The 23,701-nt window shown below is 34.0% G+C and overlaps 1 protein-coding gene across 2 annotated transcripts in view; it reads right to left on the reverse strand.

The window, feature by feature from the left end:
* Window positions 1-23,701, reverse strand: part of LOC136038488 (zinc finger SWIM domain-containing protein 8 homolog) — a gene marked incomplete at its 3' end in the record, with an annotated part of 96,799 nt that overhangs the window by 71,655 nt on the left and 1,443 nt on the right. Inside the window, 4 exon segments of one of the 2 annotated variants that reach the window (XM_065721570.1) lie at window positions 2,568-2,741; window positions 7,884-8,074; window positions 12,030-12,269; window positions 16,969-17,177. In XM_065721570.1, the coding sequence (XP_065577642.1) occupies window positions 2,568-2,741; window positions 7,884-8,074; window positions 12,030-12,269; window positions 16,969-17,155 (792 nt within the window). 2 annotated transcript variants of the gene reach the window in all.

Consider the following 23,701-nt stretch of genomic DNA (forward strand, 5'->3'; position numbering starts at 1 on the left):
ACTTAATTCTTAATTCTAAAATCAAAAAAAAGATATTTTATTATTCCACCATAATACAAAAAAGAGAGAAAAAATGGCTCTAGTCAAAATATCACCAAGCTTAAAGCTAAGGGTCACACTAAATATTCATAATTCCTTAGACCACAGGGCCTTTTCATTTATAACTCAAAATAAAAAGCGACTTTTCTTTTCGTTTAGGCTAGCCTTTTTTGTGTTTTTTTTCGTTGATATAGGCTTCCAGATTTAAAGCCAAAATATTCGGACTTTCATTATTATTTCAGTACTAAAAAGTTTTTTTCTCTGTTTTTCACTGTCCTATGGAAACCTTTTATCAGTTTTAAATATATATATATTTTTTTAGATTAACTATTTTCACAATCCAATTTATATAAATTAAGAATCAATCCAATTTATAACGAACATGCCCTACGTGAAGTAAATCAGTTTTTGGTATCAGCAGGCACCGAATAATATAAAAAAAACGGGCGAAAAATATATTTGAATCTTGTTTGGGCAAAAAGCGTCGTCAAATTTAATTTTTTACTTCCTTTATTTTCGAGGTTCAATGTGGCAATACTGAGGAAAATACAATAATGCCCTAAAAACTTCTTAATTTTGAAACAATCAAAGGAAATATCGTTTTCTAGTATGAATAACCTGTCATTAGGTTAAGGGGGCCAAACAATTTTTTTTTTATTTTGATGCCCTTGGAAATTTTCAGAATTAACACTGACCCAAAGGAGAAGCCACCGACCAACAGTTATACCAATAATACACACCCTATAATAACAACCCTGAGTTACAGAGTACTGCTTTTTTTATAATACAAAAAAAAGAGTAGAAATCTGGCAAAAAGAAAATTATCACATACGTCTAACTATTTCTACTTCTACCAAACTGTCTATCCAGGGTGAAAATTTTTAAAAACGAATTTGAAGCGTAAAAGCATTTCTTTTGTATTCATCTTTATTTCATAAATAAGCGTAAATATTATGGATACAGTTCTGAAACGCACGTTACGGAGATTTTAAAAGTCCATCAAACTTCTCTATAAATGATACACCGTCTGATATTTAATTAAAAACAAACTCGCCCTTCTGAACCACTTGCCCTTCTGAAAACCCTGAAAACTTAGCTTGTTTATTGTGCATGGCATACCTCTAAGATAGCACTAAGAATATCTTAACTATTATTCCCAAAGAATGAAAACTTCCCAAAGAACATTATCTTTTAGCTCAAAAACTACCTCCTTGATTACCTTTAAGTGAGCATCTTCTAGGCAATTTGAGGTAACCTTTACATGAATATTTTCTGAATTTCAAGAATTTCTGTATTCCCACAAATATTCCTACATAATATTAATAACAGAAAAACAATTACTCCTGTGAATGTGTCGTCGTTGGTTTAGGATAGGAGTGTTAAAAGTCCGCTAAACTATAGTTTAAGATTAACTTGTTTGTGTGAAATTTCAACGACATTGCACAGTGAGAAGTAAATAAACAAAAATTAGTTTGTCTACAAAACTGTCAACTTCAACACAACTTGTCAAAATTTGTCAAATTCGAAGACACTGCAGAGTGAGAAGTAAATAAACAAAAATTAATTACAAAACTGTCAACTTCAACAAAACTTATTTGTCAGTTTCGACGACATTGCACAGTGAAAAGTACATAAATAAAAATTAATTTGTCAAAAAACCTACTTTGCTGGGTTAGGTATCATTGGATCATAAGGGACGATCCGATAAACTATATTCTACAGAAACTATGGCTACGAGCCAGTTCGGTTAATTGGCAAACTATGTAATTAGCAAAATTCTTTTATGAGACAACACAGGTAAAACAGTTGTGAAACTTTTCTTAGATTGTTATTAATTTATCTACGACTGAAAAAAAAGCACTCATTCCCTGTACTAGAAATTATCGTTTGACCATCTCTCACTCTTGAAAATAGGCCAGGGCATTTTACATGAGGGGGGGGGACCTGGAATTTCGAGATGAAGACTGGGGACCCGTTTGGGATTCAGACAGCCCCAAATTCTTCCTCAGCATTTCGTGTAAACGGAAGTTAAAGCTTGGAAAGTATGCGACAAGGTAGTTCGCTGAAATTACCGAATTATTTCTATTACAATATACTGGCAAAATAGCTGATAAAACTTTCCCAAGATCGTTAGTTATTTCCAAGAAAATTGAGAATAGGGACGTGTTCCATGTTACATATAATCTGTAAATCATCTCTTTCTAGGAAACATGTCACAATTACCTAGCAAGGGGGAGACGGATCCAGAATATTGGGAGGAGAATGAGGGCACGTACCTAAAATTTGGATTACTTCTGATCTTGCTGAACGTGTTCGCAGTGAAAGGAAACAAATAAAAATAATACAAGATAATAAATATATATATATATATATATATATATATATATATATATATATATATATATATATATATATATATATATATATATATATATATATATATATATATATATATATATGTATATATATGTATATATAAATAAAATAATTAATAAAATAAATAAAAATAATATGAAAACAGAACCCACCATATTGATTTCCGTATCATCCGACCGTAAGAGATCATCGAGTAGACCTTGCGCTATAGGAAGTACACTTCGAGGAAGTTCGCTTAACAAATATTGGGCAAATTTCTGAAATTTGCTACGATCCAGTCGCAACAATGACTCACTAATTGGAAGACGAAGTGCCACTTGCTGACCCTATAACAATAAATAATGATTTTTTAAATGTTGAATTTGTTGTTGTAATTAAACAACATTTTTACATTGTTGTAATTAAAACAATGTTGTAATTAAAACAACATTTTCAATGTTGTAATTTGAAAAAGAAAAAAAATGCAATATCTGCAAGAAGTGAGTGCGTTCGAGCAACTTTTATCCGCTTAATAATAACTTCCCAAGACGTAATCCGTAAAAGATAGCGGCAAATACTTATCCGGCAACTTGTCAACTGGACACCATAGGCATCTAGAAGGATAACAACATTTGTCACGTGTACAACACTGTAAACATAGCTAATGAAAGATCAAGATAAATCTTTAGAGTCGCTTTAGCTTTTTAATTGAAGCAACTCTATTTTGCTTCTTTGGCACTCGGGCACAGTACCAACAATTGTATATCAATTAATTGATATCAAATCAATTAATTTGAAGAAGACTAAGTAAGATGTGTAAGTAAGTATGTGTTTTTATAAAGAAGGCGCTTTCTTTGATAGAAAGGAGGAGCTATTGTCGTATATATCTATCCGGGGCCTAACAAAAGCAGATTGGGTTTGGGTCCCCAAACGAGGCACGATCCAGGTCATCTGAAAGGATTTAAAGGAAACAGGAACTTCATAGGATGAGTAAAAGAAGGAGCTTTGAATAGATGAGGGGCTTTGATAGAAAGGAGGAGCTATAATCATGTATAGCTATCTTGTGCCAAGCAAAAGGTGGTTGGCTTTGGGTCCCCAACGAGACATGATCGGTCATCTGAAAGGATTTAAAGGAAATTGGTACTTCCTAGGAGGAGTAAAAGGAGGAGGTTTGAATAGATCGAAGTCATAAGCTAACCTTTTTGTCCGAAGGCATGATAGACCGAAGCCCGTTGCAAGTGGCTAAAAGTGTAACGGCTATTGAAACTAATGTGAATTTAAATTTCATTCGAGTTTGAATCTATACTTAAACTTCAAGAGAAAAGAAGTATTATCCTATCTACATAGTCAAGAAATGACTTGAGAAATCACTTGCAAACCAATAATTGGCAGTTCCAGGCTGGATAGTGAATTAGAAAGGTTGCTCATCCATAGATTTCAAAAAAACCTTTTTTATATTCATAAATTGGAAGATATTGTTCTAGATTAGAATATTAGGAGGAATGGTATGACAGAGGTCAAATTCTGATTCTCAAACGAGGGCACTTCGATGGGAAGCGATATATGTTAAATGTTTTTTTTTAGAGGAATTACATAAGGATGGTTTTAGGAGTTTTTTTGAGATGGGACAGACAACAAGCTGTACAAAAAAAACGTAGAATGATCCAACTTTCTAGGGCTATAATGAAATAAATGTTGAGACGGCAAGGACCCGTTTTTCCTGGATGAAGAATGATAGATTGCCAGAGAATATGCTTTTTGGTCCTTCATCTGGACCAAAGAAAAAGCAGGTCATCCTCACATGAGGCGAAAAGAGGTCATAAGGAAGGATTTCAAGAAAATCTCAACTTGATAGGAGGGGGTAAAAAATGAAGCTTTGAATAGACTAGAGTGGAAAAGGAATGTGCACAGCTCTGTTGGTTTGAAGCGACTTGGTGCATAGAGTTGCTAGTAATAGCATTAGTATTATTATTTTAACCCCATGAAACTTTTAAAATCCCCCCCCATTGTGAACTGTGCCCCCATACAGTTTCGTAGATGGCATCCCTGCCAACAATTCACTGATTAACAACCGAAGAAAAGCAAAAGAGCTTAGTAGTCTGACTGACTAAGTTGCAACTGACTATCTGGTTGTATAAGGAAATTTTTAACTTTTTTTATAGCTTTAGTCTCAGACATAAGAAAGGAGAGATAAGAAGTAAATAAATATAGCAAATACAGCAAATTATAAAATAAACAAGAATACCAAATATATAAATAAATATAATAAATATGGATAGTAAATATAATTATGATTATACCTGAAGAAAAAAAGCTAAATAAGAGAAAAAGAGAAAGTAATTGTTGTCCAATTCCCTGTAACTGATTTGATTTATATATAAAAAATTAATTATATTGAAATTATTTATTGTTTTCTAAGAACGAACTGAAAATGATTCAAGATTTTCCTATTAGAGGGTGATACTAAGCGTCTGTGAGAACTATCCCTAAAGGATATATATCCCTAAAAAGGATATACGTGATATATAAAAAAAAGGATATATATATCCTAAAAGGATATATGTGAGATATATATCCCTATAGGATATCTCACTGTCTAAAAACGGTGAAAATCGAATTTAATTGTTTGAATTGGTTCACTGAAAACATTTCAAATTTATAGAGGAAAATAGTTTGCGAATTTGCTAAGAAAAACAATTGAAGACCAACTGATTTCTTTTTTAAAGCATATTGAGCATATAAGAACCTTGTAACTCTAAAATACTCTGTTCCAAAAACTGAAGAGAAAGCTTCTCTTTCCCACTCCATTTTTCTTTTCTTTTTAATATACTTGTCAGTCTCTTTTTTCCCAAAATTTTTTATTTAACCAACAATACTTTGGCTGGACTAAAGGGGGGGGGGAACAAGCCAAAAATAGTCTCAGCTTCATTTGATCATAATGAACAAGAAAAAGTTAATTAAGCTGCGTATGCTCGCAGAAATGAGTAAGAAAGATTCAACGTGGTAACATTGACGGTAATGCGGCACTGCCCGCATTACCACATTACCGCATTACAATGAAAAATTAGAAGAAAAGCCCAAATCAAACCAAAATTTTAGATCCATAAGCATAAGACAAGTTATAAAAAAGGACAATTAATAAAGATAGAATAACGATACAAAAGCGCACGTCCTAACGAATTAAAAATACTTGCCAAACACAGGTTGTTGAACAAACAGAGATAGGCTTTTGACATGTTTCAACTTAATTATCTAACCTAAAGTCTAAATTACCCTTAGGCAAAAAATACTAATGAAGAACTAAACCTGGGATATTAAGTTTTCCATTTTAGGATTTTTTTTTTTTTTTAATTTAGGGTATACACATTATTTTTCTTAAGAACAGCAAAGCAAGTCTGTCATTTTTAAGAAAATCTAAGTGGATGCTAAAGTGAGTTGAGAGAGAGGAGAGAGAGGGAGGGAGGGAGGGAGAGAGAGAGGGAGAGATATATATATATATATACATACATATATATATATATATATATATATATATATATATATATATATATATATATATATATATATGTATATGTATATATATATATATATATATAGCTAAATTCAGTTTTTTACAAAATCTTACATTTAGACAAAAATCACACACTACGGCTCAGCATTGAAAATCGATGCGAAGAAAGGCACAAATGAGTTGGCGTAACGATTAGTTCGTACTTTAGGGGGTAGAAGTTTATTTTGTAACCGAATTCAACCATTGGTTTGCTGGGTTGGTTTTTCCTCAGCTGGGTTTAGGTGAGTCAAATTCTGCATGGGCTTGAATCTATTTGGGTTGATTTTTGCTGGTCGAATTTTGCCAGGTTGAATTTTGAATAGGTTATATTTTACGGGTTGAGTTTAGCAGAAACCATAACATAATTTCTTTTCTAGAAATAAAACCACGTCCTTGTAATTTTCACTTTTTAAATTCATTCATTGTCATGAATACGTTTGATTTTAAGGGCTAGAAACCATTTCTTTAACATACCTAAAAGCCATGTTAACAATGTGTAGGGACGGTGAAAGTGGAATCTAATTGTTTGAAATGAATCACTGGAAACTTTCACAGCCATCTACATGTTTAAAATAAAAAAAAAAACCGGGAGCTCAATTTTTAATAAAAAGAACTTCCTATCCCTGGTTCCCACTGCTGCGATTTCGCACAAAATCCTGCGACATGCGACAAATGACACAAATCGTGCGACAAACGACGCAAAACCATCCGTTTTGCTGGAATGTCAGATGCGTTGAATAACTTCAACGCATACGACAATTCGCATGCGCTGTTCTGGTAAAAAAAAAAAAAAAAAAAAAAAAAAAAAAAAATCATAAGCAAAGTGACGGAGCTGACTAAAAACCTAATTTTGGCTAATTTGAATTCTTCTAGAGTTTGGTTCTACAGTTGTTAAACTGTAGAACCATCAAGAGCACAAGAGCCACATCAAATTAGCCAAAATTATGGCTCTTCTAGAGTTAGGCTCTTCTAGTAATCTGGCTCTTCTAGAGTTTGGTTTTACAGTTGTTAAACTGTAGAACCATCAAGAGCACTAGTAAGAGCCATAGAACCATTGGCAGCACTTGAGGTAGACGAAGATGAGGACAGTTATTTCTTACCGATTCTAGAGTAACTGGGATTGTGTCTGGAATAGTTTTTCGCAGCGACGCAAAAGTCTGCGTTTCTTTGTGAACCTCCATCCGATTCTGTCGTACGTCTGTTCCGCCAGAAAAAAAAATCGTGTCGAGATTGACGCAGCAGTGGGAACCAGGGGTATGCCTTTTTGTAGTTTCTGGTAGTAGCGGGCGTTTAAATTTTATAAAAACGAAATATGGGTAAAAATTCGTAAAAAAAGATGAAAAAATAGGGACCAAAGAACCTAAAAAGGTGTAGCCTCCCTTTGAAGGTCCAAGAGAAGGTTCTCCCATGGCTGTGGTAAATTAAAAAAAAAAAAAAAAAAAAAAAAAAAAAAAAAAAAAAAAATGTGGGTAAAAATTCGGAAAAAAGATAAAAAATAGGGACCAAAAAACTTAAAAAGGAGTAGCCTTTGAAGGTTTTTTGGGTCTTTGAAGGTCTTGTTCTCCATTTGAGTCAACAGATTATTAATATTTGAATTTAAAGAACGATAAGCTTTGTCACATTCAACCAATTAAGTGTTTGCTTATTTATTTTCTCGATTCAACGCGGCAACACTGATGGTAATGCGGCACTGTCCTTAAAACTTCACAATTATGAAACTACCAAAGAAAAAATCTTATAAAAATTGCCTTTAGGTATTAACAAACCTAAGACGCATTAAGGTGTCAAAACTGTTTTATTTTGAAACATGAAAAAGTGAACGATAAAATGTGTCGCGACACATTATAACCGTAAATGTAAACGATAAATTGATGTGATCAAAACCCATGTAAATAATTAGAAGATAAAAAAGAAGAAATTAACAGCTATGAAAATTTACCTGTCCAATCCGGAAGAGTGAAACGGCCACAATGTGACTACAAAATGAGGCATTACTACCACACGAACAAGTACAAGATGTAATGTGTCGCCTATCAAATGTGATCGAAACGTTGAACGGACTGTTTTTGCCAGTTCGGCTGCCATTCTGCTGTGACATGCCGCCATAAACAGTTGCACTGAGGTGAAACCCTGAAGACAAAAAAATTTTTGAAGCATCCAAGAAGAAAAGAAAATCATATTAAAGTGAATGTACTTCTTCTAAAATCAAATATAAAAAACAAGTTTTTTTAGCTGAAAGTAGGGAGCGATATTAAAACTTAAAACCCACAGAAATTATTCCGTATATGAAAGGAAATACCCCCTCCTTAATGCCTCGCTCCTTACGCTAAAATTTGACTCTTTGTCACAACTCTACATTTTAAAACAATAAAAACTTTATATATATATATATATATACATATATATATATATATATATATATATATATATATATATATATATATATATATATATATATATATATATATATATATATATATATATATATATATATATATATATATATATATATATATATATATAACTAACATTGAATAAAGTTTTTATTAGTGCACATGTCTAAGTTAATGTCTAAGTTACAAGTTTTTGATGCGGGGGGGGGGGTAACATATTTTTAATATGATTAATTTTCAGTAAAACGCAACTGACACTCTAACCTTTTGGGGGGTTTGGATGGGGTGACCATACTACTCAAGTAAGTTATCCACTTGATCGATCTTTTCGTTACACAACATTACCTCTTCACGTTTGTCCATTCCTACCTAAAGCGTCTTAGTCTTCTTAACAGTAAATATTCAAACCCATTCTTGCAGCCTAAAATTTCAAAACCTACAGAAATTCATTCATTTTTATCTAGGACACTTAATTCGCCTACATAATATAAGCCCAGGGTAGTTTTACTTTCCCATTTGATTCAATACTCTCGCATAGTCTTTGTCGTGTTCTTTAGGACAAAGTACACTAAACCAGCAACAAGCCTCACTTCCTTACCCCAGGAAAGGAGTATTGCTCCGGTTAAGACCTTAACCGCAGCAGTAAAATTCTTGTACATTGCACTAATCCTTTTGGGTACTTATCTAACACACCATGTAAATATAGAACTTTTTCTAAAGTCCACCTATCGACTGAAACAAATGCCTGTTCGGAAACTATAACACTGATGGCTAAAGGGTTCTAAGACTCCAAACCCTCAATTATTAATCTAGGAGTGCAAATTTGGCAGACACATCATCTCCTTCTCTTAAACCACACTCATCTTATCTCAAAAATCTTATCTACAGAATCAACCAGTCTAATTAGCATCATCATGCTAAGTAATTTGCTTTTGGCAAAAACCAAGGTAACACCTCAATGATTACCAAACTCGCTCTTATCAACTTTTTTATATAAGGGTTTTAGTAACGTTCTCCTAAAATCATAGATACTTTCCCCTTTTCAAAAATGTATTTACCACACTACCAGCACCTAATGTTTTTTAGTCCTTTTAGTACCACTTACAGCTCTTCTTTACAAAATAGGTATTCCTTCACTTCAAAATTGTCACAAACTTTTCTTTCTGTTCTATAACATCTTTTATAACTTTATTACGGTTTAACACATTCTTAAAACGTTATACCCATCTCTCTTTAACACTCTCCTCGTCACTTATATATTCCCATTTTTAACCAGGACAAGTCCAGACTGACAATGTCCTCTCAATTTCTTAACATGCCAATACAATGTTTTACAATTGTGCCGTCTGGCTACAGGTCCAAGATCATCAGTAATGTCGTCCATGGTAACCACTTCAGACCTGCTCGGTTTTTAATAAAAGTATTTTTCTGCTTTCCTTACTTTTCTTTCCTATTATCCTCATTTGATCTACCCCTTAAAAACTTCTTATACACCCCCCCCCCCTCTTCTTTTCTACCAGCCTTAAAGCCTTTTCGCTCAAAGTTATAGCTACGTTTTAGCTTTTCTCTCTAAGACAACTCCTGCCACTTCACAAACTATTTTCCTATAGTTATTCTATGTATCTTAAGCATTGTCAAACTTTTAAACTTTCCAGTTTTCATATTCAACTATTCCTAGAAATTTTCACACTAATTATCATTTTGAATTCTACTAACGTCGTATCTTTCGGGAAGGTAGTTATCCCCCCCCCCCTTAATTTCAGCCCTAGAGTAATCTAAGCACTACTAGATGATGTTCTTTATGTTTAGCAATAAAAGCACTCCTACATACCTTAGTAGCTTATATCCATCCTGCCAGTCTTCGATTTACAATATGTAATCAATAACGCTGGCCGTCTAGCCATCATGTGATTATAATTTTAATTTATTGGTCATTTTAAGAAATTTACCTAGGCTATGACCTAGGCTATGATACCGTCTTTCCCAATTTATACCAACCTGGGCACCAAAATCCCCTAATAATATATCATATTTTTTAGCTCAAACCTTGTCTATTTGTTCTTGTATCTGTGTGCAAAATCCATCTGAGTCACTATTATCTTCGCCAGTCAATTTTGCACGAGCGTCAACCACTATGGCTGATACCTTTGACTTTTTGGTCATAAAATGAACAACTTCAATTTTTTAAAACCATGCCTATATACACCAAATAACCTGGTACTATTTTGAACCAGTTTAAAGAATGTAATTGGTGAAACGTTGTAATAAGAATTTTTGAGTAGCCTATTTTGAACCAGTACTATTTGAACCTATTTGAACCAGGTAATATTTTGAACCAGTTTAAAGAATGTAATTGGTGAAACGTTGTAATAAGAATTTTTGAGTAGCCTATTTTGAACCAGTACTATTTGAACCTATTTGAACCAGGTACTATTTTGAACCAGTTTAAAGAATGTTTTAAAGAATTGGTGAAACGTTGTAATAAGAATTTTTGAGTAGCAACATTTTCTTACAAGAAAACCCTCTTCTTTTCTGTGGTGTTGACTGCAAAGGAAACTGCTCATAACCAAAATTTTCACTTAAAACCACTTGGCATTTCAGTTCAACTGTTTCAATCAGAATACTAACAAAGAGGCTATTTGTTAATGATCGACGTTAATGATCTAGTCCTGTTATACTTTGCCAAAACGGGGCATATGCTGTGACCGAAGTTTTAGCTGCTTATTTTGTTCAATACCTCTGTTTATATTCTAGTTTTCTTTTCCTGGTTTTGCGCTTCGTTTTTTCTGTTTAAATTCTGCGCTTTCTGTTTAAATTCTAGTTTTCTTTTCCTGGTTTTGCGCTTCGTTTTTTCTGTTTAAATTCTGCGCTTTCTGTTTAAATTCTAGTTTTCTTTTCCTGGTTTTGCGCTTCGTTTTTTCTGTTTAAATTCTGCGCTTTCTGTTTAAATTCTAGTTTTCTTTTCCTGGTTTTGCGCTTCGTTTTTTCTGTTTAAATTCTGCGCTTTCTGTTTAAATTCTAGTTTTCTTTTCCTGGTTTTGCGCTTCGTTTTTTCTGTTTAAATTCTGCGCTTTCTGTTTAAATTCTAGTTTTCTTTTCCTGGTTTTGCGCTTCGTTTTTTCTGTTTAAATTCTGCGCTTTCTGTTTAAATTCTAGTTTTCTTTTCCTGGTTTTGCGCTTCGTTTTTTCTGTTTAAATTCTGCGCTTTCTGTTTAAATTCTAGTTTTCTTTTCCTGGTTTTGCGCTTCGTTTTTTCCAACTGTAAACCGAGAAGAGCTCCCGGAAACGATTACAAAACATTTTCAATACTTTTGTTTAATATATATAACAATTTAATTTATGAGTTACAACTATTGAAAAAAAATCCTATATTATTTGCTTTTTTATATGAGCTATCGAAAACAATGTTGTCTCAGAAATTAACAGAAAACAAATTCTTAGGAAAAATAGAACAGATATCTGGAAGAATTAAGGGGGGGAGAGGCATGGTGGGCTGGTAAGTTGTGGTGTTCCCTAACAAAGAGGACAAAGCTTCGAAGTCCCTCTGTTATATGGCATCGTTCAGGTAATAAACCTATGATTATAAAAACAAGATTTGGCATAACTTGCCAATTCATGGTATCTTACCAATCTGGTATCATTCAGGTAATAAATTAATTATGGTTACAAAAACAATATTTGGCAAAACTTACCAATTTGGATTATATCCCACACTGCTTTTGATTTATAAAGAGCTTCCCCTTTTGCATATTCTTCAGCTGATCCATTAGCCAAACAGGAATAGAGCCGAATATCCTCTTCGTTATCGGGGAAACTCCAGAAGGCAATCCTAAGTTGCAAATTTTCTGGAACAGGATGTACTGTCTGCTCAACCACCTCAAATGGGATCTGTGCAGCAGCTGTTTTTGAACACAATTCAACTAAAGGTAATACTGCTCCTCATAAAAGAAAAAAAAATATATATATATATAATAGATATACATATACTAGCTGTTGGGGTGGCGCTTCGCGCCACCCCAACACCTAGTTGGTGGGGGCGCTTCGCCCCCCCAAGCCCCCCCGCGCGCGTAAGTCGTTACGCGCCACTGCAGTTCTGTCCCTGTGTCCCACCTGGGAATAGAGATAGATATATATATATATATATATATATATATATATATATATATATATATATATATATATATAGATATATCTATAATATATATATCTATATATATATTATAGATATATCTATATATACTTATATATATATATATATATATATATATATATATATATATATATATATATATATATATATATATATATATATATATATATATATATATATATATGTTTTTAACTACGTAAAACTTGCGAATATACAACATTCTTCGCTGTCCCATTGTCTGTGCATATAAATAGATTGTCAGGTTTACTGACTCTTGAACATGCAACATATAATTGTCCATGGGAAAAACAATCCGTATTCAGATCTATACCTCATTATTCTAATGATGTGTCCCTGTGTCCCCGGTCGTCATTTATATTCACTGTGTCCCGGTCGTCATTTGTGTCCCAGTGTCCTAGTTTGTAATTTCTCTTTGAGTGTCCCGGTCGTCATTTATATTCCCTGTGTCCCGGTTGTCATTTGTGTCCCGGTGTCCCGGTCTGTAATTTCTCTTCGAACAATCCCTGTGTCCCGGTCGTCATTTATATATCTTCCCTGTGCCCCCGGCGTCCCCGTTGTAGTTGTGTCCCCGTGTCCCGGTCGTCATTTATATTCCCTGTGTCCCGGTCGTGATTTGTGTCCCGGTGTCCCAGTCTGTAATTTCTCTTTGAGGTTCCCGGTCGTCATTTATATTCCCTGTGTCCCGGTCGTCATTTGTGTCCCGGTCTGTAATTTCACCAGTTGACAAACATGACGTCAGTCGACAAACAACTTCATGACGCATACAGCTCAATCCTTATAATGACGTCAGTCGAAAAACATGACGTCAGTTCATGTATATATATATATAAATAAAAGGCATAAACTTCTTACATAACATCGTCTAAATATGCTTTTAACTAAACTCTCCTGTAGCTGATGTATCATTTGATGTTTCAAGTTTTAAAATACTATACATTAGCACCAAAATCCAACTGTATATGCAAGGGGGAAGCGAGGGGTCTGTTATTGAGGAGAACATAGTAATTATATGATTTTTCAGTAATTTAGGCATGCTTCTTCTGCATTCGTCTATTCTTTTATATCTCTTCTAACCGCAGATTTCAATTGGGATTCAATGTGATCATCCGTGTTGCATATATTCCACCTGTGAATTTCTTTTTTGATCGTTTTTAAGTGGTATTCGTTGTGATACTTGTTGCCGCATGTCTTCTAGCCGCAGATCTTGTTTCGTTTCGTTTTCGTGCATGCATGACGTCATAGATACCAAAAAAACTTCTTTCATAACTTATAACAAGTTGTTATATTTGTTTTAATTACGTTATTATGTAATTCAGTAAAAACAAGGAATGTTCAAATGCCTGTGTCCTATGAAATATCTAAATTACGTGCTGGCATAATCATCGTTTTATTCTTTAGTTTCCAAGTCATGGAGTGGCACATCAGCATTTTCAGTTACTAAGAAACTTCAGTTACTTCAGAACTAAGAAATTTAAAACAACCATATTAAAAAAAAACTCACGACACTACCAAAACCTGGGAACTTTATTTTGTAATCATTTAATACTGTCTGTAATTCTTTCAGGCAAAATAAATCTTCTTTTCTTCCTAAGTGCCACAAACTTTTTATTCTTTTCTACATCATTGCCTGTAAATTCATCACGGTTTAGCACACTCTCAAAGCAATCAAGTCATACACTTTATGAGAAAACTTGTTTACGAGAAATATGAATAATACAGTTATAAATTGTTACATAACAAACCGAGGTTCAGTAGTAAATTTGCAATTGAAGTCTATACCTCAAAAAACGTAAGCATTTTTTGAGAAATATCGTTACAAGTTATAGGAGAACAAAACCAAGATTTGGCAGGAAATGAATGAATTAATCTATACAATTTGATGTAATATACCTATTGTAGTAAAATAAAAGGCCCCCAAAGAAAAGGGGGTTCGAAATTATTTGGTACAACAAACATAAAAATCAATTTTTCAATACGAACAAAAGTTCAAATGAATGAAGAAAAATCACAAAATTAGAATTTTCTTTGCAATAGTTGTCTTTTTAGAGCCTACGCCTTTTAAACAGCAACCAAAGTGAGCACCTTCCGAGAAATACTGTTTATGATAGATGTCGTTACAAGCTATAACTAAATTATAACTGAATAAAACTTGCAATAAAACGATGCAATACACTATTGCATTAAAACAATACAGCCCCCCCCTCCCAAGAAGAGCAGGGATTATAACTATATGGTGCAACAAATGTAAGCATTAACTTATCAACACGAACCAAAAATGTGCCACCATATGGCACGAAAGCAAAAAATTGTGAAATGGGATAGCTCATTTTTTCTACTTAATTTTAAAGTTTAGTTTGTTTGTTTTTTATAGCATATATATTTTCTGAGCACTAAAAATGGATTAATGAGCTCTTTACCAAAATGTCTGCTTCATTTGCCATTCTTCACTGGCTGAAAATTTTTTGTCTTTAAACTTTACCTACACCATCTCTAGGTCTAAAAACTAAGCAAATTACTCTATAGTTACCAAACTCACTCTTATTACCTTTCTCACAGGGGGATTTAAATAAACTTTTGCTAAAGCTGCTAAAGATTTAGATAAAGGTACTATTTCAATTTAAAAAAATAATTTAAAATCCAAGAAACAGGGATTATTTTCAGCCAGTGGAAAAGAAGTGAAACTTTATATTAATTTGTATTTGTCTTTTGTTATATAATATGGGAATTAAAGGAAGATATTTATAATTAGTTTCTTAATTAGTTATGCTTTTCATAAAGTAGGTTCCCTATAGGTTGTGCTTTCTCAATTCTATATACCCAGTCAATGACAAGTATCTAGTATCAAAAGTATCTGATACCTAGTAACTTACTTTTAACAGAAACCTAGCTAATACCTCTATAATTCCCACGCTCCCTCTTATCACCAGTCTTATAAAGGGTTTTAGTTAAATTGTTCCTAAAACCGCTGGGTACTTCCCCCTTTTCAAAATGATACTCATTATCTTCAATAATTCATCTCTTAATTCACAACCACCATATTTCAAAAACTCAATTACCACATTCTTAGCACTTGGGGCCATATAATTTTCAATCCTTTTAGTAGGGTGTCTAATTCTTCCTTGCAAAATAAATGTTCCTTTACTTCCAAATTACCACAAACTTTTTTGTTCTTTCCTCTATTATTTCCTTTAATCTTATCACAATTAGCACATTCTCAAATATTCTGCCTGTTTCAACTTTACTCTTTCCAGGGGCACTGTTCCTACCTTTACCCAGGATAAGTCCAGTTTCATCCATAAAATTGAGTTTTTTTTTTTTTTTCGTTTTTTTTAGGTTACATGTCCTCATTCATAACAATTTCTTTTCGTCTTAAGTTTCTAGCATTATATTGTTTTATTTCTGATCATTTTGGGATTTAAAATAAGTATTTATTTTTCTTTAGAAACAATGTTTTAAAATTAATTATATGAAGAAGCCAAAAAACGTATTTAATTTATTTGCTTATTATTAAGAACTCTGGTATGCTAAAATCAATTAATAACATTTTTTCTAGGGAGGAAGGGTCAAAGATGAAAAACTGGTACAGTTTCATTCAATTCATTTATTCTGTACCAAGCCTAAGGCTTGAAGCATGTCACTTTTTTTCATTTTCTTTCTAAGACAGTACCTTCAGGGCAACCTTTGTAGGGTGAGTGGAGTGCCCCCTCTCCCTATCATAAGCTTCATACAAGGGGTACACTGTCTTCCAATGATACGTCAAAAAATTGAATTCGAAGGAAAAAATAGCATTTTTCCATCAAGACAATGAATTCCTGAAAAGATCAAAAATAATTTTTGGAATTGTGTCTTGGAAATTCGTCTAATAATTCTTTGAAGTTTTTGGCTACATGTACCAATGGGGACATTATTGTAGTTTTGAGTATACATCAAATAGAAGTCCTTCTGTTTTGTTTGTACATGCGTTTTGTAGTTTGTTTAATAGAGTTTGGAATTGCCATAAAATCTTTATGAACTCAATATCAATACGAAAAACTTACATTAAAAACGTAATCTTGTCTTATATCAATACAAAATGTGGCAAATTGATTTCTCAAAAACCAAACACTACACCAATGATCTTACCCACACAGAGGTTTGTGGGTTGTCATTTGAAATGTTAAAGTTGCTATAAATTGATCAATTAATTGAAGGTGTGTGCCACTGAAAACTCATTTTTTGTCTTTGCTTCCATAGGCTTGAATTTGCAAGAACTATTTCTTCCTTTGACTGAATGCTCTTTCACTTAGGGGGACCAAAAAAGACAATTGTTTCAATTTAGACAGAGGGGTACCCTTAAGAACTTTTATCCATTTATATGAGTTAAAAAAAAGTATGAAACAAATACTGCAAGGTCCTAATAGATTCGTTCATGAGCCACATATCACAAAGAATAAGAGAAAGAAATAAAAGAGAAAAGGTACCATCTATTCTCCTGGAACTGCATCCTTGGTTTTGACTTGAGTTACCAGAGCCTATGTTAGATTTCTTCCATCCTCGCCAATTGTTACAAAGTGACTCAGGCTCACTGCACCAGCTACATAATGAGTCCTCTTCAAACCTATCAGAATCATCAAATGAAAGCCTATCATTTTCTTGCCATTCAAACATTTGAGATTAACTAGCAGGAAACCTAGAAAAAGAAACATATTAGTAGGGCAATTGGCTGCAATATTGTAAATATGGTTTTAATTTTGACCATTACTATCATAAAATAGGCAATACAAGGGTTTAGGAGATGCTGCTGATGATTTAATGTGTGTATTGGATTAATGCTTTGTGACTACTGAGGTCCTTGTGTTGGCCCTGAAGTGTGTTGCTACAACCAGATTTGATCTCTGGATCCCCTATTATCAAGCTATGGTCAAAGTGACAGCATCACCACAAGACAACTGCCAATAATTATAAGGGAGTAGTGATGGTTTCAAATACATTTAGGGGAAAAAGTACATTGCTTGCTGCATCTTTGTGGATAGGGACATTAATTACAACAGATTTCAAGCTGTGCAACTTTGCAACATATAAAGAGATCTAATCAAAATGGAATAAAAGGCAGGCTGACTTCTGGAATATTCTTATCCATGGTATTGCAAAGACTCAAATCACTCCTTTGCTCCAAAGTAAAAGAGATCACTGATCAATATGATTAGATTATTTTTGAACATTCACCATTTAGTTTTGGCTACGGCAAAGTGACTTCCATCTTTTCCCTATAATCATAAAAAGGATTGAGGAGCAGCAACTAGAAGAAGGTCAAAGAAACCATCACAACTCACTAAAGAACTTACAAAAAAAACAAGAGCTAAGAGCTCATATGGCACTTGTGACAAGGTCAAAAGAGCCAAGAGCTCATATGGCATGACCTCTAGCAAAATTCTAAGAATCAACAGATTGATTTAAAAGGAAAATCAGAGGCATAATTCCAATCAGGATTTAAAATAAGAACTCTGAGGCATGAGGTCCTTCTAAATATCAAAATTCATTAAGATCTGATCACCCACTAGTAAGTTAAAAATACCTTATTTTTCTAATTTTTCGTCTGCCTCCATCCCCCCAGATGGTCAAATCTGGGAAAACTACTTTATCAAGTCAGTTTGGGCAGGTCCCTGACATGCCATCCAATTTTCATTGTCCTAGCATGTCCAGAAGCACCAAACTCACCAAAGCACTAGACCCCCCTAACTCCCCCAAAGAGAGCAGATCCAGTCCAGTTCTGTCAATCATGTATCTATGACATTTGATTACTCTACCCACCAAAATTCATCCCAATCTCTCCACTCTAAGCATTTTCCAAAATTTTCAGTTTTCCCCTCCAACTCTCCCCAATATCACCAGATCTGGTTGGGATATAAAACAAGAACTCTGAGATATGAGTTCCTTCTAAATATCTAATTTCATTACAATCTGGTCACTCATTCTTAAGTTAAAAATACTTCAATTTTTCTGATTTTTCCAAATTAACCCCCCCCCCCCAACTTCCCCAAAGAGAGCAGATTCAATCTGTTTATGTCAATCATGTATTTAAGACTCGTGTTTATTCTTCCAACCAAGTTCCATCCCAATCTCTCCACTCTCAATGTTTTCCAAGATTTCCTGTTTCCCCCTTCAACTCCGCAAGTATCACCAGATATGGTCAGGATTTCAAATAAGAACTCTGAGACATGAGGTCCTTCTAAATACCAAATTTCATCAAGATCCAATCACCCATTTGTAAGTTAAAAATACCTCATTTTTTCAATTTTTCCTCTCATTCCAGCCCCCCCCCCCCAGATGGTCAAATTAGAGAAACAACTGTTATCAAGTCAATTTGTGCAGGTCCCTGACATGCCTACCACTTTTCATTGTCCTAGCATGTCCAGAAGCACTGAAATTGCCAAAGCACTAGGAATCCCCCCCCAATCCTCCAAAGAGAGCAGACCCATTACAATTATGTCAATCATGTATCTGAAACTTGTGTTTATTCTTCCCATCAAGTTTCATCCCGATTTTCAGCCCCCCCCCCCAACTTCCCCCAATGACACTGGATCTGGTAGGGATTTAGAATAAGAGATCTGAGTTACAAAGTCCTTCTAAATATGAAATATCATTAAGATCTGATCACTTTTTCATAAGTTAAAAATACCTCATTTTTCTAATTTTTCAGAATTACCCCCCCCCCCCCAAAGAGAGCGGATCCGTTACAGTTATGTCAATCACGTATCTAGGACTTCCGCTTATTTTTGCCACCAAGTTTCATTCCAATCCCTCCACTCTGAGCATTTTCCAAGATTTTAGGTTTCCCCCTCTAAATTCCCCCAATGTCACCAGATCCAGTTCAGATTTAAAATAAGAGCTCTGAGGCACAATATCCTTCTAAATATCAAATTTCATTAAGATCTGATCACCCGTTTGCAACTTAAAAATACCTCTTTTTTCTAATTTTTCAAAATTAAATGTCCCCCTACCCCCCCCCCCCAGATAGTCAAATCAGGGAAAATACTATTTCTAGTTTAATCTGGTCTGGCCCGTTGATACACATGCCAAGTTTCGTTGTCCTAGCTTATATGGAAGTGCCTAAACTAGCAAAACAGGACAGACAGACCAACAGACAGAATTTATGATTGCTGTATGTCACTTGGTAAATTCCAAGTGCCATAAAAATTAAATCACATACTACTACTGATGGTACTATCAGCTCATGACACTACAAATTACAGTTTCTTTCAGCTTAGCATGTGACAAGTGACAGAATAGATGGGAAATATATTTTAATAGTTTTTTTAAAAAAAGCTTATTATTTTAATTAAATGGCCATTATGTTTCAGAAATTGTTCTTATAGAATTAGGACAACAAGATTAAATGAAAAAAAAAAAAGATCAAATCACATACTCCCACTGCTGCTAGTAGCAGTTCATGATAGTACAAAAACACTTGAGGTTCAGCACACTCTTCTTCCTGCTCAACTTGTTCAAAGTTCCACAGTTTACTTCCTCTCAAGACCTTCCAATATTGTTTCAATCTTTTATTATGATCTACCACACAATTCAGGGATGATCTGCCTAACTCAAGAAGGTCAAAGAAACCATCACAACTCACTTACAATTATGGTAACACTATTTTAGGAAGAAAGTACTGCAAACCTAGTTCACAGATATCAAAAATGCTATTGTTAGGTGATGTAGTCATGCTAGTTGTGTAGAGAAGTAGTCTCAATTGCATATTAATTTGTTAATAAGATCTTTTTTATGTTCAACCATCTTAATAGCCAATTAAAGGTTAAAATATCATGTATGGCTTCATCTATTGTTAGGGTTGATATAAACCAGTTTCTTTAAATACCTAATTGTAATCAATGTAGACAGGGGGATGAGATGAGAGGGAATTATTAATTGAGCCTACAGTCCTCCCCCCCATAAATGATTATTTTTTTAGGATTTTCCTGATGAGGATCTTCAGAAGATTAGCCTCTCACTCTCTGGGCATGATGCTTAATAAACCTAATTTCAAATGTATCCTTTTGTGAAGCCAGAATACAATATTATATATTTTCTTAAGGATAGGTCTAAGCTTGCTTAAAACATAAGATTTTTTCTCTTGTTAACAGTTTTCAATCTCAAAAATTTAAGAACATAATTTGGTAGATGTATAAAGCTGAATCGCAGCTATTAAATTATGTAAGATATGTCATCTCGCAATGAAACATTAAATTCATAGGATTGCAAAAATTAGCACTACAGTAGCTTCCACAGGGAAAACCTTAAAAAGATTTAATTTGAGAAACTGTTTATTCCCATGAGACCTTTAAAAAGGGTATACTATGGAAGGCTTTAGTACAGTTGTAAAGCTTGCAATATGTGATGCTAATGGAAAAGCCATTCTCCATTTCCTATAACATAGAATAAACAGGAAAAATCATTTTCAGGTTTCTTTTTCAAACAACAATTGAAGGAGCTATACCTTGCTGATTTGTGTTTGAAGGGTTTATATGATTGTTGTTTATATACTGTAGTTTTTTATTTTTGTGGGTAATAAAGTATGTATACATACACATATAAAAAAGAAGGTTTTGGTTTCCCAACTAGCCTTAGCATTCCTCAGAATTCTGCCAAAGATATTGATGTTGTGTATATATATATACATATATATATATATATATATATATATATATATATATATATATATATATATATATATATATATATATATATATATATATATTGTGGCTAGAGTTTACCCCCCCCCCCACAGAGAAAATACCCTCTGTGGTAAAAACCTGCAGAAAATATTCCTCGCCCATGGAAAATAATGCTTTCCAAATTTGATAATTTTATTTGAGTTTTGTTTTTTTATTTTCTGTTGGGGGAAGGAATTTTGGTGCTTGGTGGATTATATCCCACTCACTCAAATTTATGCTGCATAAAACTTAAGAACAAAACAGTTTCTTCCAGCTTAGTGCAAGACAAAGACAAGTGACAGAGTAGATGGGAAATATACTTCATTCAAGCAGAAGATCTATTTTGCAAGATTTCACTTTTATAACACACAATATTTTTAAAGGTCATCAAAGGTCAGGGCCCTCTTGAGGAAGAAGGGTGGATGTAGGTATTTCAAAATACCTTCCCAGGACATACTTTAGCCTGTAGACCTATCCCTGAAAGTTTCATTTTCTTAACCTAACCCCTTTCTGAGATAGCAAGAAGTCAATCAACTAGAATTTTACCAAAAACATTGATATGGTTCAAAATTCTACTCAAATAACACGAATTGCATTTTCAGAACTAAAGGCAGAGAAAAAGCAACTAGTAACTGAAAATTAAGGTAAAATGCTGTTTTGTCAAAATTTCAATTGGTCTTTTCATCCAATAGTAGAGACTTGCCTTTTTTATCTTGCCTATCAAATAATTTTCTTCATCAGACTATTGATAAGCCTATACGCCATAGAGCTGATCAGAATCCCTTGCTGTTAGACCTTGTCATATTGCATGATACTGATTCCCTCATTTGTAATGATTATGTACTGCCAATTGCTAGTAGCAACCACCTAGTTATTCTGTCTGTGTTGTCCCTAAATAGTCATCCTCAACCTAAATTTTGTCCTCAGACTTTCACCGACTATGAGGCAATACAGCAGGAACTGGTCAATGCTTATCACCAGTGACATCAATGAGTTGTGGTTAAATTTCAAAAAAAAACTCTCCTTGCTCTTGAAAAGAAACATTCCAGGGTTATTTTTAGGAAACAGCCCAAAACACTTCCCTTCCTCACTAAGGAAGTTAAGAAGCTGATTAACCAGAAATCTAGAGCTTGGAAACAGTATATGAAGAAGAGGAACCAGGAGACCCTGTCAATTTATAAGGCAGTACAGAATCATGTAACAAATTCTGTAAAAAAAAAAAACTGAAATCTGCTTACGAGGAAAAATTAGCTTCTGAGATCAAGTTAAACCCAAAATCTTTCTAGAGACATGTCTCTTATAAAAACCCAAATCATCATACTATTCCTGACCTTGTTGACCACAGTGTACTACACTCATCTCCAATAGATAAGGCTGACATTCTAAATGCACAATTTGCTTCTGCCTTTACCCAAAACTCAGGTACCTCCTCACCAGATCCTCCATTGTATGAAGTGCTTTTCCCTATGCCTGGTCTGTCAGTAAGTGAAGTAATGGTTTTCAATAGCCTTGAGAAGATTGATGTAAATAATTCAAAGGGACCAGACAGTGTTCATCCACATCTTCTTAAGGAGTGTTGAAAAGCTCTCAGTTACCCCCTGTGCATGCTGCTCTGGTTATCTCTTCAAAATGGAGAACTACAGCATGATTGGGAAACATCTTATATAACCCCAATCCATAAAAAGGGACAAAGAGACTCAGTAGAAAATTACTGTCCTATAAGCATCACCTCTGCAGTTGTTAAGGTACTTGAGAGATTTGTTAATAAAGCTCTAATTGAACATCTTGAGGTCAATAATATCCTTTCCACATCAAAACATGGATTCAGATCTGGTAGATCTGTGTCCAAAGCATTCAACAAAGTTTGTCATGAATTCCTCATAAACAAAGTGAAGGCTGCAGGTGTCAATGAAGGTGTTGTACAGTGGATTATGGGCTTCCTTTCTGAAAGTTCACAGAGTGTCAGAGTTTTTTATTCACAAGGAACTCCTCATTTCTCTTCTCCCATAACTATATTAAGTGGCGTGCCCCAGGGCACTATTCTTGGACCAACACTTTTCAACCTCTATGTTAATGATCTACCCACCCTTCTTTCAAATCTTATTACCCTTTATGCTGATGACTCAAAACTAGTTGGAAAAGTGGCTACTCCCTCTGACCAGCAATCAATTCAAATAGATCTTGACAGTCGCTGAAGATGGGCTAACATGTGGCTTCTGACTTTCAATGTTGACAAATGCCATGTAATCCATTTTGGCAAACACAACAAGCATCATAAGTATTTCCTTCAAGACAACTTCCTTTCTGCTGTTTCTGAACAAAGAGATCTTGGGGTTATTGTTGATCACCAATTAAAGTTTAACAGCCATGCTAAGTCTGTCTCATCTTCTGCAAATAAATCCTTTGGTATCATAAAAAGAACCATCTCTAGCCAACAACCAAGAGTTTTTATGAAGTTATTTAAGGCACTTGTACTACCACCTCTGGAGGTTGGAATGTCATT

This window comes from Artemia franciscana, chromosome 18 (genome assembly GCF_032884065.1).
Source record: "Artemia franciscana chromosome 18, ASM3288406v1, whole genome shotgun sequence".
Classification (NCBI taxonomy): Eukaryota; Metazoa; Arthropoda; class Branchiopoda; order Anostraca; family Artemiidae; genus Artemia; species Artemia franciscana.